This window comes from Centroberyx affinis, unplaced genomic scaffold (assembly GCF_046629955.1).
Source record: "Centroberyx affinis isolate AG114_WGS23_722 - 3 ecotype Tasmania unplaced genomic scaffold, CSIRO-AGI_Caff_v1 ptg000188l_1, whole genome shotgun sequence".
In the NCBI taxonomy this organism is placed as follows: Eukaryota; Metazoa; Chordata; class Actinopteri; order Beryciformes; family Berycidae; genus Centroberyx; species Centroberyx affinis.
In genome coordinates this window covers 80,992-96,376 of record NW_027278883.1, presented here as the reverse complement: position 1 = coordinate 96,376, position 15,385 = coordinate 80,992, and the positions used below count along the sequence as shown (strand labels likewise).

The window sequence follows — 15,385 nt, the reverse complement described above, 5'->3', positions numbered from 1 at the left end:
AGCTGGTAGCTTCCCAGTGGCTCGAAGGCTGTGGCTACTCTATCAGTCACAGAGGCACTGTGGTCAGCGTAGAAGAGCCATGGCTGTCGGCAAGCCTCGATGGAGTGCTGAACACTGAGGAACTGTTAGAGATCAAGTGTCCCGTCTTGGGAAAATCCTTTGAGTCTCTGGAAGACCTCTTCAGTAGCAAGACCTCAGATGTGAAGATGGTGGACGGGGCATTTCAACTCCAACCACATGGGCCACGTGGCTATTACATGCAGGTGCAGCTGGGCATGTTCTGCACAGGGCTGAGAGCATCGAAGCTGCTCATCTGGACCCCATCTCAGCAAGCCATGATCAGTGTTGCATATGATGCAAATTTCTGTGCTGAGATTGTGCCTAGGCTAAAGGCTTGCTATTTTAAACATATGCTGCCTCATATTGTCAATGAATTTCAGGCAGGCAGGTTGTCATTGAGTGATAGGTACATGCAGCTTTGTGAAAGCTAGATCCAAACCCACTGTTAATTTCTGCTCTCTAATTCACCCTCTCTTCCTAATGCAGGTACCAATGCAAGGCCCTAGGCTTCTGCACTTCTGGAGAGCTGAACGGAATTAACAGGTCTAATTGCCACAGGCAATTTAACAGTAATTTAATCTTCATTCATGTGTCAATGCTCGAGTTATCAGTTGAAAGAAAAATCAACACACACCAGTGTCCTAGTTTGGTGCTGGTAATGCCAAAATAACTACAGAAAAGGAGAAAATACTGCACACTCAAAAAACAGCACCATAAAGATTTAATGCTCATACCAATATTTCGGCCATGTTGCTGCATATTGGTGTAAGCATTAAATCTTTCTCTATGGTGCTGTTTTTTGAAAGTGCAGTATTTTCTCATTTGATTTTTCTTTCAATTGATAACTCGAGCATTCACACATGAATGCAGATTAAATTAATCACTGCTGTTGTTTTTTTCCTTTTCTAATGTGACTAATCGACTTATGATCACATTGAGTGGCTAGTTGTAGGTATGAATATTTTAAGAGTTAAAAAAAGTTATTTCATTGTTGAATGCTGTTGAAATGTTTTATCTGCCATTAATGAACTTTGTTGCAATTAAGCATTTTATTGTATATGTGTTGTATGCCTTTTGTAAATAAGTAAACACATTTTACCCAATTGAATATTCTCAGCAAAACTGACTTATTGTCCATGTAAAGTGATCCTTCCCTTGGAAGTAACACTAACTAATAACTTATATCCTATTGGAAATTTGTGATATTATGGTGGTAAAAAGATGCAGTACAAAATAACCAGACACTGACAGTAGGACTACAGGGAGAAATCAAGAATGTATTTAATTGGTCAACAATAAGAAGCACAAACAACAGACCAAACTCAACTAATCCTAATAATACTATCATAAATAAAACAAAAACAAACAGGAGAGAAGTATACTTAAAGAAAATGGCCATTCATCCCTACACTTCCTGTCCTGGGTAAAATGAAATGTGTACATACAAGTTTGGACAGACTGGACAGTTAAAGAATACAAGCTATATGATATAAATGTAAATATATACACCAAATAAATGGAAATGCAGTATATACAATATATACAAGTTTGGACAACTGCAGAGTTAGTTAAGAACACAATATACAAAAGGTTTGGAGATGAGGACACAGGCTCGATCCTGTTGCTGCTGCTCTGTTTACAACTCCAATCCATCTCACTCAGCATCTTCATGTATCATGTCACCTCGCAGGTTACACAGGGAAGCACAAATTCTCAGAATTTTATCTATTTTTGGTGCGAGGTTGATTGGCACAACTTGTGAAATAATTCTGAAGTGCTTTAGTCTGCATATAATACGCTCCACGTGAACTCTCACATTAGCAATCCTCCTTGTGCTGGTGGTGTCTTCTTCAGAGAGCTGTGCCCCTCGTTTAGTAAAGGCCGGTATTGTGAGTTTCACCTTCCTTTCGCACAGCAGATCACGGATGGTGAAGCCTCGGTCAGCCAGGACCTCATCTCCTGGACGCAGGTACTCCAGGAACCCAGAGTCAGATGTAATGAATTTGTCACTACTCCTACCTCCATAAGCTGGGGAGATGAACATTATTAGGCCACAGGGTGCAATTGCCACCAAGTACTTGACGGTGTTTTGGGCATAGTAGTGGCTAAAAGACTCTGCCCGGGAATCAAGATTCCTGGCCTTTTGGAGGGGGGTCTCAGAGCAGTCTATGATGCATGGTGTGCCTGGGTAGTGTTCTTTAAAGCACTGGGGCATTGTAGCACGGATAATTTCTCTTGGAAGCCAAGGAATGTATTCCCTCATATTTTCTTCCATGAGGTCAATCCAGTAGCTCAACACTCGGCTAACAACGCTCTGGGACACACTAAATCTTTCGGCCAAGTCCTCCTGGAGCAGATTAAGCCTCAACTTCATCATAGTCAACAGAAGCTGGTCTGTTGGGTCGAGCTGGAAGCTACCTTTGTAGAGAGGTATGAGGTGTTCAGCCACTGAATAAAAGGCAGCAAGCGACAAGCCAGTATGGAGCAGAGAGAGAGCTTCGGTCCTAAGCAGAGTCTTGTAGAGAGGTTCTGCACATTGTGTTCCCTGGTCAGCAGTGGTGGGCAAAGGCATCAGGGGGAGACTTGAACTGTAGGTATGATCACCAAGTGTGCAGTCCTCCCACTGGGTCCCGACATCTCTCTGGGAGTTTGACACATCCAGGTAATCCGTGGCCTCATGCTCCATGCTGGGTGTTGCATTGTCATCTAGTAAAATATTAAATTGTATTTCTTTAACAATATGTATAAACATACATAATTTTACCACTGTAGACTACTATAAATTAAACATTTTCATTAACTAGCAAATTATACACAATGATGGCAAGTGGCAAATGATCTGATCTGTGCTTTGCCAGATTATGTGGTCATTATTAGCCTGTTTGGTCCTGCCATAGATATGCAAGGTGTATCAGAAGTAGGTATCCATTTCATATCAAATCAATGCAAAGGACTGTGCACTGTGTGTGACATGGTGAGGGAATGCAAGAATGAGTCGGTGATGGTACACAATTTGAACACTTATGCAGTAAGGACGTCTACTAACGTGTTATTCCTGGTGTTAACCTTTTTTTAAGTATAATTTGTAGTATTACTGAATGCTTAAATTGGATGATAAATTAATTTGGTGACAGACTGTAAATGATACAGCTTTGCTTTTCGCCATTATTGTTATTGTTATCATTACAAACTGTACACCTACTTTTCAACAAACAACCCGTGTAAACAGAGGAGCTTGATAATTTGACGTACCTGACTGCCTGGCTAGCACCCGACGTGGTTTCTTCACCGGAGCTTCATAGCCAAGCCACTTTTCCGGGTAGGGGTGCTCTGTCGTTGGCTTCTTGTCCACAAAGTGGAAGGAACAAACAAAAGGGCGTTTGGGTGGGTTTTTGAGGTTCAAAGCCTTCAACCAGAGCCGTAGAGCTTCGTCCTCCTTCGGAGGTGGATGCAAGTCGTAAGCGGCTCCACAGGTGCACTGAGACCGCAGTTGAGGTCGATGTTCAACACATTCCTGCTGTAAAAACTCCCTTCGTTTTTTCCAATTATTATGGCACCCTCTTACTGAACATATTATGCTCGTCATTTTTCTATCGATATGTGGACAGCTAGCTAATATATAATAATCAAGACTCTCACCAAACTTATTACTACAAAACAACTTCCGCTAATTCGCGCCGCGACCACCGGAAGTGCAAACACAATCGGAAGTACTCCGCTGACCCCCGCGTTGCCATGGAACATAAGGTGAATAGCCCAACAATTCTGGAGGCATAGTGTTCTTGAAAGGAAATATGGGTGTCACAAAAATACATACATAAGCTGGTGATTTTTCTTAGGTTTTGGCTATTTTGATAGAATTTTTCACAAATTCAAATGTCTTTCAGGCCACATCTTGTCCTCAACCAAAATAGGCCGTTGTTTAGCTGTCTTAAATAAGTTGTCTTTTCAACGGTCCGAAAAAGACGTACTTTACCTTTACTTTTCAACCAAAATGGGCCATTGTTTAGCTGTCAGGTATAGTCAACTTTTCAACGTCTTTTCAACGTCTTTGTGCTGCTATATAAATGCACATTTGCTTGAAGATTGAGTACTGCCTCACCTACAGTACAATACTGCCACCTACTGGACAAATGTCTGCACCAGTTGGTGTCGATTCAAATTTCAAATTATTTATTTCTCATTGTCTTACACATATAAACTAATGAAGACTCACATCTGGCACAGCCTAATAGATATTTCTTGTTTGTATTGTAATTTGGGTTCATGCATGGAGTTAAAAAAAAAAAAAAAAGCTGCTGGGAAAAAAGGCTGCTGGGAAGGCTGCTGGGATGCTTACTGCACAGGCGCTGCAGTTGCCGCGTGAAAAAATACCAGTGCTTCTGAAAATAGTGTGACGGAGTAGCGAGTAGGACGGTATAGCGAGTAGGACGAATAACGTTCAACAACAAGAACAACAGCAGCAGCAGTCAAAGTCAAGTGTTTTCTTCGACATGTAAGTACATTTCTTTATTAATTATTTCACCTCCTTTCGCCTTAACTGTTAACACATTAGTCACGTTGTTAGCAAGCATAATTTTGATGACTGCTAGGCTAATTAGCCGGAGAAAATGGAAGGGCTAACGTAGCAGTTACGTTAACCAACTGTCGTAGGTTTAACTAACGGTAACGCTAATTAGTAACTGCACTTTACTCGCGCTGAGATATTTGATAGTTGTTTGATAGCTGAAAGCGCAACTTTTCTGTAGGAGAAAATAAAAAAACAGTGCCAGCATTTTTTTTCCACAGGTCTTTGGTGGGCACGGCCTCTTTAGCTAACCTCCTCTCAAGGCCAAAGAGGAGCTAGTTTAAGTTTAGCTTAAGGGGCAATGTCTACCAAAGACCTGTTTTTGCTTTCTATGGAAAAGTTGCGTTTTCAGTGCTTTTTAAGACCCAAAACTCAAGTTTAATTTCATCGCTCATCAATGTCACTTCAGAGTTGTACCAACCAATAAGAATGGAGCAGGGGCGGGACCAGGAGTCGGCTAACGTTTATGTTACCCTAGCTAACGTCGGGCAAACGTTTAAGTTAGCCTAGCCAACGTTAGCCTATGATACGTAGCAACATGTCTTCACAGCTCCCCGCTGTAGCGCTCACCTGCCGCTGCCAAAGCGCTCAAGAGGTCTTTGGTTGACACAGCTCCTAGTGTATTCCTGCCTCCGCTTCTTTTCGGCGCCTGAGGTCAAATGATTTTGCATTTCAGGAAAAATACAAACTTATGGTACAGCCGATCTTCACTAGCTAGTACTTTTTCACTTGCAAGATTTTAGCAATTGTAGCTACTGATGCTTTGTGCTGTTTAGTTCCACATACAATTCCATGGTAAATGATGATATATCATTTTCATAACAAGATGCCTACGTGCCAGTGGCGAGTAAAGCAGCATCACTTTAGACTGACCATCAAAATAATTATGTTAAAAAGATTTTTGTGTACTCTTTGTTTTGTTTTCTCCGACTGCAGAGGTTGATTTGCACCAAGGCACAGTTGTTTTTAATCAATTATGCATTTACCAAAGTTTCATTCTGTGTCGTAGTGGTGATTTTCTTGGCAGTACTACAGGATTGTCTATATATGGGAAATACTGCTTGATGAGTTGCTATGCCTTGTGCGTAGTATCAACATGAATGCATTCAAAGGCTCATGCTTTTTGTTTTGGCTTTTCTGTTTTTTCACAGATTCCCATTCTGTTGGAGAAGTTACACAAGGTATGTAATGCAAATATTCTTTGGCCAGCACTTTGCAAGTAATACCATAATGAATTAGGGTAAGCGTACCAATTAAGCCCACTAAATGTACATTTTGACAATTTTTCGTGTACACAGCCTTGATTTCTCGCAGGAAGGTTAAGATATAATGGAAATTAATCTCTATCTACCATGTTAGCTTACATTCTTTCCTATTTGCTTGAGGAGATTAATTTATTTGCAAAAATAAGCAGAATTGGAATAGATTCTGGGGGACAAGTCTGGCCTGGGCTTAATGGGTATAGGTGTACCATTTAAGCCCATAATTCCAAATAAGTATAAAAAGTATAAGAAAATAAGTATAAAAAAACTGTGCAAGCTTGATTTAACAGCACATTAACACAAAATGCGCTGAAATTTGTGAGTTGTCAATGCTTTACATATATATATATATATGTATATATATAAGGGCTGCACAATTAATCGTATTAAAATCGCGATCTCGATTCATACCTCTATGTGATCTCATTTCTAAATGACAACGATTCTGTCGCATGTTCCATCAGGGACATCTGTTGCATCAAACCAAGCTCTCCTAACAAGTGACAACACCGTTTCACCACGTGACAAAATGCGCACATGCAGAGCGGGCAGAAAAGAAAACAACTCCAGAGAGAGACAAAATGGAAAACAGTAGACACACGGGAGAACACTTGTTCAAAGTTGGTGTTCTAAATAAGGGAAGAAGAGAGATGTAAGTTGACTGTTTTTATAAGTGTTGGATTCATCAAGCATTTGAATTAAGTTTTGTCTGTTAAAAAACAAGCTCATATCTTTGACAGGCCGACAGAGCATGTTGAGCTCAATTCAATGCATTGCCACACGGTTGTCAATTAAACTGATTCCACTAACATTACTTCAACGTTACCAACCCATTTTCATACACATAAAACAACGACCCGAAACCGATCTGCAACCCGAAAAAAAAAGATTCAGGAAGCCAGATAAATTTCCAAAGACTCCTGTAACTAAGGCTGCTGCACTGTGCTGCTGTGTGCGCAGAATGAAATGTATGGCGGAATAAATCAGCTGGAGATTGGAGAAGTTTATTCCGTTAATTAAATTTAAATTTCATTGGAATTTAGTCTATAATTACATTGTGTGTGTACTGTCTGAAGCCCATTTGACCCGCAAAGTTGATATGACAGTCCCATTACAGGCATTATCATATTTTTTGTTGTTTCTGTCTGTATCAGGCAAAAGAGTGCAGTAAAAAATTATATTAAAAATTGTTTTGCTTAAAAATCGTGAGAGAGAATCGTGATCTCAATTCTAAGCAAGAAAATCTTATTCAGAATCATGCAGCCCTAATATATATATATATATATATATATATATATAATATTGTTGCAGTTAGGTTATTGGCTATGACGTGGCAGGATTGCTAGCGCTAAAAAACTCTTCACATTTGGCAAGCAATAATGATTACTATTCAAGTAATGTGTTACTATAGTCATGTATCAAAACATTAATCATTAAATTGTATTATGCATAATGATTACTTCTTCTTAATCTCTAAATCTTTTGAAATACCCCAAAAATATGTCCATCTCAGGATCACCTCAGCAGCAGACTGATTGGTTAGAGTAGTATTTTGCTATACACCACCACACTCGAGCAGAATGCCAACAGCATGCGTCAAGTTACAGAATGTGGGAAATTTGGGTGCTGCCAATAATTTTATTTATTTTTTAAAATTACATATTGCCTTTTACAAATTAACACTATTAGTTTTGATTGCATATTATGAGTTTTCACTTATCTCTGTGAAACAGACCAAAATTAACAGATGGCCTCAAACTACCTACAAAAATGGAGGAAGGTCAATGCCACTGTGTGCAGATGACTGTCTACAATGTCCATGCTGTGAAACACCTCCATGAAGATGCAGAAATGTTTGGCTGCTCATTGAATGACATTTCGAGTTTCCCGTTTGAGAACCACCTTCAGACAATTAAGAAACTTGTGAAGACCAGCCACAATCCTCTGGTACAAGTGGCAAAGCGAATGGCTGAGAAGGAGTGTTCACAAAAGAATGTGAAACTGAAGCAAAGGCCAATCCAGTCAGTGTCAGTTAAGCAGAGAGACAGCTGCTTTTTGCTCACTGACGATAGTGTTGCATTTGTGACTGAGAAACACTCAGTCTTTGAGAAGCCCCTCAAGTCAAAGCTCCTAAACATCGCCTTTGTAGGCAATATCCGTGGAGTGGCTAAAAGGCAGCTGTTACAGAGCCAACACTTGAGGAGAAAAGCCGTTTGTCTCCCACATGACGGAGGAGTTGTCATCTTCCCACTTTTGCATGGACTACAATAGATAGACTTCAATTAGTGTCATCACGATCACTGCGGCCATATTGCTGACATAGCGCTGCAGCTGTCAACAATAACAAGTCACAGCACAGGTGACAGCAACGCTAATATGACGCTAGCCACCGTTAGCATTACCTATTATCTATTACCTATTGCCTATTACCGTTTCTATTATGTTAGGATCTATTACAAAATAGCAATGGTGTCCTGTGTTATACTCCACTGTAGTAATAACAGTAATAAAAACCCTGCCGTCCACAGACGTGAAGGGAAACAGACTGAGGATCTGCAGCAGGAGAGATGTGTGGACAGCTAGGATAAACAGGCAAAACTTTTAGCCAACAGTTGTGTGGTGTACCTATTTGCATCTGAAAAAAAGACAGTTTGCAATCGGCCATAAGGCATAAAACTCTGAGAAAAAGGAGGTGGAGGAGCTGGAGAATCAGGTACATCACATATCTGTTTACTGTTATCTTAATAGCTAACATCAATCATGACCAATCGATTGATCTTACAGACTCTTCTTCCCATAGCTAACGTTAGTGTCTACCTGTGGTCAAATGATGTGAACAGACTTTGTCATGAAGAGTTGGCTTCAAGTTTCGCCTGTTTATCCTAGCTATCCACACATCTCTCCTGCTGCAGATCCTCAGTCTGTTTCCCTTCACGTCTGTGGACGGTAGGGTTGTTATTACTGTTATTACTACAGTGGAGTATAACACAGGACACCATTGCTATTTTGTAATAGATCCAATAGAAAAGGTAATGGGCAATAGGTAAGAGATAATTGGTAAGGTTAACAGTGGCTATTAGCGTTGCTGTCACCGTTCTGTGACTTGTTACTGTTGACAGCTGCAGTGCTATGTCAGCAATATGGCTACGATGATCGTGATGACCCTAATTGAATTCTATCAATCGATTATTTTCTGTTTTTTTTAGCGGCCAAAACACTGCTCAGATTTTTTTTCTGTCTTTTTGGAGACCGTGGGAAATGGCAGTCTCAGCTATTATCTCTGGGTATGAAATTGGATGCTTACATTTATTTTGTTATTTTGAACATGTGTTAAGATTTTTTTCAGATAATGGCCTTTGCAAGGGCTGTGTGGACAGAGGGAGATAAACAGTATGAAGACGTCATTCCATACAACTGGATAAATATGGAGACAAAGGTGGTGCGTTGGCCAAAAAGCCAAGTGCTAACAGCACGTAAACGGCGGCAAGATCCAGCAGAGGACTGGCTCTCTTTCCATCTTGTGAAAATTAAGATTACATCAGGTATGAATCACTGTCCTTTAAGTTTTTTTTTTTTTTTTTGGGGGGGGGGGGGGGTTGTTTTTTCAGTGTACTTGTTTAATGTGCACTGTTTAATTCAATAAACTTTGTAACAGAAAAGGAAAAAATTTGTGAAGACTACAATTATACATCTGCACAAACGGATGAGGATTCCATTATCCCAGAAGCAAGCGGCAAAGAACTGTCAAAAAGAAGAGATATGAGGATTATATAGAAGGTAAATGTACAAATGTATTTACATTTATAATATTCACATTGTTCAACTCACAAAAAGTAAGATTTTATGTAATTACAGGACCATTTCCCTCAGAAGAAGACAATGACACTGCTGTCAAGAGGAAGAGATCTAAAGGTGAATACATTCATATAGAATTACCATCTTCTTTTTCTAATGTTCACTGTATCTAAAAGTAATATTCTGACTGTTAAACATTAATTGTAAAGAATGCTTAGGGAATATTTATGTTGCTGCTTTACATCTAGATAACCATACAGGTCTGCAGTAGGGCTGGACCCGAATATTCGACTATTCGGATATTCGTTCGTTGGGTAGGTTTTCGGTTTTCAATTTTGGGATTCGGATATTCGTTTTTTTAAATGTAATTTAATATGTAATCCGTAAGCCGGTTGCCATTGACGCTGCGAAGCAGTTTCTTTTTTTTTTTACTTGCATTCAAATGTCAGTCACATTTGCTGATCGCCATGGTGGCACAGAGAAAAAAAGTACGACCTGAAATTCAAGCTGTCAGTTGTCAAATTTGCTGAACAAAACTCAGGAGAAGCAGCAGCAAGACATTTCTCCGTTGATCTTTTCTTTTTTTTTAAATCTTTTTTCTAAGGTAGGCTACCGGTATTTTGATACGGGGCTCTCTCTCTCTCTCTCTCTCTCTCTCTCTCTCTCTGCGCTTTAGAACGTAACCGCTGTGAAACAATCAGAAAATAACGTTTTATTTCTCTGATTCACCAGCTTTCTCGCTACTACCGCTTCCTCTCTTCATTCACTTTCTAGCTCGCTCGACCATCTCTCTCTCGCTCGACTCTCTCTCTCTCTCTCGCTCGACTCTCTCTCTCTCTCTCTCTGGCTATTAATTGAAGTTATATGTACGTTAAGTATGTTTTCAGCGCTATGTTTTTGTGAGGAGAACTGTGACTATGTGTGAACTTTGTCGGGTGAACTGTTACCCGTGTATGGAAAGCCAAGCAGTTTGAAGGTGCGTGATGCTTAAACCCCCCCCCGCTGTGACCGAAGCTTTGAATATTCGCTGTTGATTACTACCGAAGCTCCGAAGCCCAAAAAATGGTATTCGGGACAGCCCTAGTCTGCAGGCATTTCCAAAGCCACCTGAGATAAAAAAAAAATGAGACTGCTGCTGGATCCAAGTCCACTGCTGAGGGTAAGTTGATAGACCATACCTTGCTAGAGCATTGTTCAACAGAGATAGTGCAGGCTAGTTGTTGACATGAGCAATAGTTTGTAACACATTGTTGTGTATCTAGTCACATTGCATTTGTTATTAGGTTCCACAAGTTTTGAAAACAAGCTTCAGAAAATAGGTGAAAACAGCAACACAGCTGCTGCTGTGTGGAGAGCGGTTTATATCGTAACATCTTAAACAATCTCCACATAGTCTATGCATAGCACACATTAGTTTCAGGATTGGTTATAGGGTCTGAAATCGCTTAGTGCAGGTTTAAGTTGTTTTGTAACTAATAGTACAGTTAGTTCACTGACGGTTCTACATGAGCATATTTTAATTTGACAGGGAGATCTGAAAGCAGAGAGCGTTGCAGATCCCTCTCTCCATCTCTTGTCAACCAGCAAAACACATCTACAGCCTATATCTATAGCGAAAGTCAGGATGCAGTTGGTGGGCACGCAGCAGGTTGTGGTAACAAAAGCTGGTATTATTATGATCCAATAAATAGTCTGCTCTCTAATGGAATAAGGTATGGATATTGTATGTTTTAGCAGCATCATATACTTTGTAAGAGTGCTGGAGCTCTGTTTGTCTGTTTCCCCTAACATGTTAAAGGTCAACTTATTATCAGCATCAAGGTAATGTTCCTGTGTCAGTAATAACTGCCTGTGTAGTAGCTTATTCCTTTCTGAGGTGTAACCAGATTTAGTTTAACTGTTTGTGTTTCAGAGAACACACACAAGGTGGGCCGAGTTAAGCTTGAATAAAATTCATATAATCAAAATTGGTCATAGGGTAAGGTTTATGCATTATGTTTTAATGTTGTTTGCAGAATCACACAATCCTTATAGCTCGTCTATGTGGAAGAGAAAGCTTCCTGACTCTTCACCATCCTCAGAGGATACACCTGGTGAGATAACCATGTATAGTGATTAAGTGAACAGTAAACCTATTTCATTTATTTGTATTGGGCATATTAAAGGGAGGTTTTGCCACTAATTCTATGGGTGTCCAGTAAGTGTGGATGATCAGTGTAATCACTGGAAACAATATCTTCATTGTGAGTGATACCTGGGAACAAATTAGCCGTTGTCCAGCTCAGAATCAGAAGCCCACAGCGACAACATTTCCATGCACACTAATAATCTGATCATAATGTCACTAATACGAAACTTTGACTATTGTAACTGTCATGTAAAGACCTTAGGCCTACTCTGGTTATCTTAATTAGGGTAGGGTCATAATCGGGGTGAGCAAACACCTCAAACTAAACTGTCACCTTATTATTATCAACAATAGTCAGGGTACTGCGAACATCAAAATGTAGTCGCTGCCCAGATATACCAATACGCAGTGTTGGGAATAACGCGTTACAACGTAACTTTTGGCAGTAACTAGTAATGTAACTAATTACTTTTTGAAATTAATAACGCAATTACAGTTACCGAAATTTAAATGGGCTCATCACTCGTTACTGGATTATCCGGTTTATGATCATCTAACTTTACGGTGGTGCAAGTGAATCAAAAGACTACCAACCTCCCTGGAGACTTTATTTCTCAAAAGCGACTAGCAACAAATCTGCCGACTTTTTCTGACCATGGGAAGCAATGTTAATGTGTTGAATCCCAAAGCATTTGGCAATAAATTGGTTTGGCTGATGCCGGTTTTCTCTACTTGCTTGTCTAATCCAGAGAGTCTGATGATCACAGCGCTTCCCACAGCAGGGGCTGTACGTAGGATAGGGTCCACTTGTAATTGTTACCGGCGTACGCCGAAACTGGCCCGGGTGGGCGGAGTCAGCACTTATATTTAAATGGGCTACTCCGCAGCGTGCATAACAAGTGCAGCATTATATATTGATAGGCAAATTATCGTATGACATCATCTGGCGACTTCTAGCGACTTTCTGAGCAGCCAATAGCTACTTTCCTTGGAAAGGAGTTGGCAACACTGCTACCGGTGCGGTAACTCAGCCCACACAGTGTACTAATGCTTGATTTGAAGGCCTGTCGAGGCTACAATAAATACGCCTATCAAAACATATCTATTGAGTTCTATTGTTCCACTACTTACTTTTCATCATAGTGATAATGGGTACAATGATAGATAAAATTTGACAGTTGTCTTGTCCCACACTGTGCCACAGCAACACTAAAATAATATAGCTATGTGTAATAAGAGAACTGAAGCAGACATTTAAAAGTAACGCAAAAGTTACTTTCCCTAGTAACTAATTACTTTTATTATGCAGTAATTGGTAAAGTATTTAAATTACTTTTTGAGAGAAGTAACTAGTAACTAACTAATTACTAATTTTCAGTAACTTGCCCAACACTGATTACATGTAAGCTTTTACAATTTGCTCGATTGTAGCCTGTTTCATGATTTGGGTATTTTAGCCAGTTTATTGCTATATCTTTTGATGGACATTGATTTGATTTCCTATGTTTTGCAGATTCACTGCAAGGTTCCTATCCCCCCTGTCCCCAGTCCACTACCAGACATGGTGAGAACAAACAACAAACATTTAGCCATTTTATGATGGGAATTTATGATACATAAATGCATACATACTGTATAGATATTGTAGGTTAGGTGTAGCACACTGTCACCTCAGCAGTGCCATTCATGCTCAAGTGCTATGTTGGTGTTTCAGGGCAATCCGGGGCTTCAGGAGAGTGTACCAGGAGGTCCGCCTCGACATCCTCTTCAAGATCAGGTGAGTTCAGTTGACAGCTTGGCCTACAAGATACAAAACTGTCTCATTTTGTTTCTGCTGGCATGTGAACTCACTGGGATGAGTTTGAAATTGTGTTTCAGAACAATCCAGGGCATCTGCGCAACAGTCCAGGCGTAGAAGAGATTCTGGCAGAGATTCAACCAGACATGGTAAGAAAAACAAGAATAGGTGGACCTTGTACAAGCCAGGCCATAGTGCAAACAAGGCAATACCACCATAACTGCAGGTCTTGACGCCACTTCTTACGCAGCTTTCAACAATGAGCAGTCAGTCAAACAGTCAGTTATTTTCAGTGTTCTAGGCCGGTTCCATGGGTCCTTCTGGACCACTTAATGACAGGAATTTGTAGACTTAGCAAACATGCTACACAAATGCATACATATTATATAAACATTATAGGTTAGATGTAGCACACTGTCACCTCAGCAGTGCCATTCATGCTCAAGCGCCATGTTGGTGTTTCAGAGCAATCCGGGGCTTCAGGAGAGCGTACCAGGTGGTCCCCCTCCACATCCTCTTCAAGATCAGGTGAGTTCAGTTGGCCTACAAGATACAAAACAGAGATTGGCAGAGATTCAACCAGACATGGTAAGAAAAACAAGAATAGGTGGACCTTGTACAAGCCACGCCATAGTACAAACAACGCGATATCACGTATACCACCATAACTGTGCAAGTCTTGACGCCAGTTCTCATGCAACTTTCAACAATTCATGCCATTCATGTTCAAGTGCCATATTGGTGTTTCAGGGCAATCCAGGGCTTCAGGGGAGTGTGGCAGGAGGTCTCCCTCCACATCCTCTGCAAGATCAGGTGACTTCAGTTTAGGGTTCGACCAACAAGGGTTTTTTGAGGCAGATATTGATTTTGATATTTTTTACCTGAACCTGCCGATATTTTGTGCCAATATTCAATATCTTTTAAATTTGAAAATTACTATGCAACACAGAAAAGAGAAACATATTACTAGAGTAAATCCCTTTTTAATGAAATGTTTGAATAAACAATATAAACAAAGAGAATATTATAAATAAATAAGAAAATGTAAAGTAAAAGTGCCCTAAGAGACACCTACCTACTTACCTGTCTTATTTTGTTTCTCTTGACATGTGTACTGACTGGGACATTTTATTATATGTGTATGAAATTGTGTTACAGAACTATCCAGGGCATTTGCACACCAGTCAAGCTGGGCAAGAGACTCTTCATCTACATTTTTTCCTTCCCAGGATCCATCTGATAGAGATTGTGCTGGACATGGTAAGACAAATTATAGGAATTGTGAACTAATTTTTGTTGTGAAAGGTTTTACATCAATGGGCATCTGCTGGTGTCTTGTAGTCTCCCCGACATTAAGCTTGAGGATTGTATGGTATTTATTGTTCTCATAAAATCTCTAGGCTTGGTCAAAAAAAGGACAATAAAGAGAACACAGCATTGAGGCACACCTGTATTGAAAAAAGTGACTTGATTTCTTTCTTTTGAGTCTTGATGTTGAAGCATGATACTTGCAGTTCAGAGACCTTTCATTAGGACTTGGGGTTTCACTGGCAGATAAAAAGTCAATCATCCTCTGTGTCCTTTGTCTGCTCTATATGCAAATTGTATTGGGTTCATATGATCAATGATGATAATAATATGTAGCTACCTAACTATCATAGCATGTCTGTTCTCAGTATCCCTAAATTGGGGCATAAATACTATAGTTATACAGTTGTAAGGGCAACTTTGATCTTGTTTTTCTTATTGGCATGCAGTGTATTGAGTTTAAATGT

General features: G+C 40.0%; 1 protein-coding gene across 1 annotated transcript; it reads right to left on the bottom strand.

Moving 5' to 3' along the window:
* Positions 1-1,432: 1,432 nt before the first annotated feature.
* LOC139658358 (uncharacterized) lies at positions 1,433-3,618 on the bottom strand. Its single transcript, XM_071536472.1, has 2 exons — positions 3,313-3,618; positions 1,433-2,766 (listed from the first exon to the last, which is right to left on the bottom strand). Exon 2 carries the CDS (start codon positions 2,744-2,746, stop codon positions 1,715-1,717), a length of 1,032 nt encoding a protein of 343 aa, XP_071392573.1. The 5' UTR covers positions 2,747-2,766; positions 3,313-3,618; the 3' UTR covers positions 1,433-1,714.
* Between the last annotated feature and the right edge of the window lie 11,767 nt (positions 3,619-15,385).